The following is a 3,358-nucleotide window of genomic DNA, read 5'->3' on the forward strand; positions in this document are numbered from 1 at the left end:
GTTACGGGGTTGGGCGATGGGCCCCGTAATGAGCGTAACGTGACATTTTGCGCGCCTTCTCTTTCCATTAAATGCGAGTGTCTTAAATCGTCATAAATTGACGATATCTGGTCCAAAAGAACATCATACGATAGCTTCTTTTATTTATTACATTATTAAAATATTCGTAGTTTTTCTAATAATAATAGATTACGGTTACAATCAAAATTAGCGAATAACCATATACATGAAGCAATGTGGCCATAAGTGAATAAAAGAAATAAAAGATGAAGATGAAAATGACTGTTATTACGTCTAGTCTCTGGGACAAGCTTATATATAATTAGTATAAAGAGGGAACACTTGCACAACTCGGACTACGCAATAAACGAATGTGAGAAGCTTTCTTAATTAAATCCACCAAAACGATACAAATCTATCCATCTATCTATCTATCTATCTATCTATCTATATATATATATATATATATATATATATATATATATATATATATATATATATATATATATATATATATATATATCTTTCTAAGTGTGGATGCATTAACGTGGTGAAAGGGTTTGTGTATCCCCATGATTAGCAAGGCTGTACTAGTCAGGGCCACCCATAATAGGTTGGTTTGCTGTGAGCGATCAGACGAACGTCTCCCACCATCAACAATCCGCATTGGCCAGCGAAATGATGAAAACTTGCTAAACCGCAGCCATAAAGAAGGACATATCCGAGGCCTTTGTCCTGCAGTGGACTGCAAACGGCTGAAAACGTGCGATTTGGTTTCCGTTAAATGGTGGTACTCGAGTGTCAGTATAGGCCTATATCAGCTCTCTCTTGGTAGCCTATCCTATTACAAGCCAAATTGCACACCAATCAATGAGGTCAACTTTGTACCAAAATACCCAAAACTTAACAATAAATTATATATAAATGTATATATGTAAATAGTGAGATAGGTATAGGTATATAGATAGATGTTTGGCTGAGGCGTTCAGTGTGAGAAGTCTTTACACTTATCTATACCGCTTCCTTTCTCGAAAACAAATGACGTCATAAGTGACATCAGCATCACGTTTGAGGACAATGCCTCTGATGATGAAGTCTTGGGAGAGAGAGAGAGAGAGAGAGAGAGAGAGAGAGAGAGAGAGAGAGAGAGAGAGAGAGAGAGAGAGAGAGAGAGAGAGAGAGGAAGTGTAGTCAGTATAACAATTTATTGCTGATTTCTACTGACAAGGTGAATCTAAGATCTCGAGAGAGAGAGAGGAAGTGTAGTCAGTATAACAATTTATTGCTGATTTCTACTGACAAGGTGAATCTAAGATCTCTCTCTCTCTCTCTCTCTCTCTCTCTCTCTCTCGCTCTCATTTTACAAAATTCCTTCTCAGAAACAAATGTCTTTTATACACTTCCTTCACCTCAAGTTTGCTTTGATCATACAAACTGTATTTTTTACCGATTAACTATTTAATCTATTTTTCCCTAGTTCCTCTCTAATTAAAATCCCATATTTCCTTTGCATTTTCAATTGTATGTTCTCTTAGATTTTAAATTCCTTTCATTCATCACAAGGTTATTCCATTAAAAATGTACATCGATCAAATATTTTGTTTCGCTCTGATCCAACAGTTACTGGGCATGGACAAGGTCAACCACTCTCCGGACGCGGGCCAACACATCTATGATGAGTTCGACGAGGACACCCTGTCGCGCCTCCGTCAGAAGCTGAACGCCACGACCCTGGGGAATGCCGTCGACGGGTCGTCAAAGAACCCTTCCAGCCAGCTACTGATACCATCACAAACAGCCGTGGAAAACGAGTATGACATTCCGAAGAACGTCCCCCTTCGAGCGCGCCCTTGCGAGGAGGAGAGGAGCTCATCGCTTCTGGTCCACCAGCAGGAGAGGGTGTACATGAATGAAGAGGGCCTGTCGCTCGTGGAGGAGAAGATCAAAGCCACCAGTGGTATCAGGGACTCGATGCCAGAGACCCACTACATCGAGATGAACGGCATTGTCAATAGAGGCTCGATAGATATGGGGAAATCCCAGGGACAGTGAAATTTGGAAAAGTAGGGGTTCTGATTATTTCTGTTTTGTTAACATTGCTTGACCAGCCCATGTACCGAGACCATAAGGCTTTAAAAACGATTCTCAAAAGGGTTCTCCGATATAAGCGTTATTTTTCTCAACCAAGAACTTGGGTAAAAATGTCCTGAAAAGTTTTCATTTTTTTCTCAAATTGGTCCTCTGATGAAGAATAATTTTAACCATGACTGAAAAAAGAGTTTCTAGTTTACTGACCGCTTGACCTAAAAATTGTTATCATTGATAGGGTCAACCAATTTATTCCCCTTCGACGACTCTAACCTGACCGTGACGAACAAAGAAGCTTCTACTTCAGTGACCATACATGACCTGACTCGATCGACCCCTCCTGACCTGGGGTATGAATATTTGCTTACGGAACTTTTGGTTGTGATATTAAAAGAATAACATTTAAGAGTATGCTGTTCTGATCTTCAGAGCAAGGAAGGGAATAGACCAGGTCTTTATTGTACATTACTTGTATAAATAGAGAAAGAAATAAATAAATAGCCCTAGATTTCTGTATTTCCATATTACCCGCAATTTCCGCGAGGGCAATCAACTTTCACCCACAGCACTGAGTGTGACATATGACAGGAAATATTAGTCGGATTCGAAGAAAATAAAATAGGTCACCAAGTGCAAATGCTATTGCTTCAAATATCACTACAATACAACAAGATAATTATGTATAAAAAATGCTTGAAACCTCAAAAAAATTTTTAAACTTCAAACTTAGATGGAAAAATAATATAAATGCAAGTAACTTTAAACTGAAACTTAATACAGTAATAATGAATAAACATTTGGGAGACAAAAAAAAAAAAAAAAAAAGAACAAGAAGTCCTAATCAACAGGAAATCCTGCCGAATCGAGAACCGCAGAGATAGCGGCCTTTTAACTTTACGTTATAATGACCGTCACAAAAACAAACTTTCACTTTCGCCTTCTTCTTCCTCCATTCTCCCAAAATCCTCCAGCCGTCACCATTTTATGAGTCTATATAATACTCTACCTTTGTATCTACTCTTATCATTTACCAAATTAAACAAAAACTGCCTGAAAGTCATCCCAAGGACTTCCTCTCCAACAAGAAAGTGGGGCAATGTACCTCTTACTGTTATAAGTTTATTCACTCGAGGATTATTTACTTTTCATGTTTATTTACTTTTCAGTTATTCTTAATCCTCAAATTTATTTACTTTTCTGGCTTATTTACTCTCAAGACCCAAGGGAGGAGGATCAATGATTATGTGAGGGATACATCTCTTAAACCATT

At 38.1% G+C, this 3,358-nt stretch overlaps 1 protein-coding gene across 1 annotated transcript in view; it reads left to right on the plus strand.

Annotated features, from left to right (window-relative positions):
- The window catches only part of LOC137624263 (uncharacterized), a 5,051-nt gene extending 2,455 nt beyond the window's left edge, over positions 1-2,596 (plus strand). Inside the window, exon 3 of the mRNA XM_068354799.1 lies at positions 1,621-2,596. Within this exon, the coding sequence (XP_068210900.1) occupies positions 1,621-2,052 (432 nt within the window). The 3' untranslated portion in view covers positions 2,053-2,596. The remainder of the gene's footprint in view (positions 1-1,620) is intronic.
- The last annotated feature ends 762 nt before the right edge of the window (positions 2,597-3,358 follow it).

Source organism: Palaemon carinicauda, chromosome 31 (assembly GCF_036898095.1).
Source record: "Palaemon carinicauda isolate YSFRI2023 chromosome 31, ASM3689809v2, whole genome shotgun sequence".
Taxonomy (NCBI): domain Eukaryota; kingdom Metazoa; phylum Arthropoda; class Malacostraca; order Decapoda; family Palaemonidae; genus Palaemon; species Palaemon carinicauda.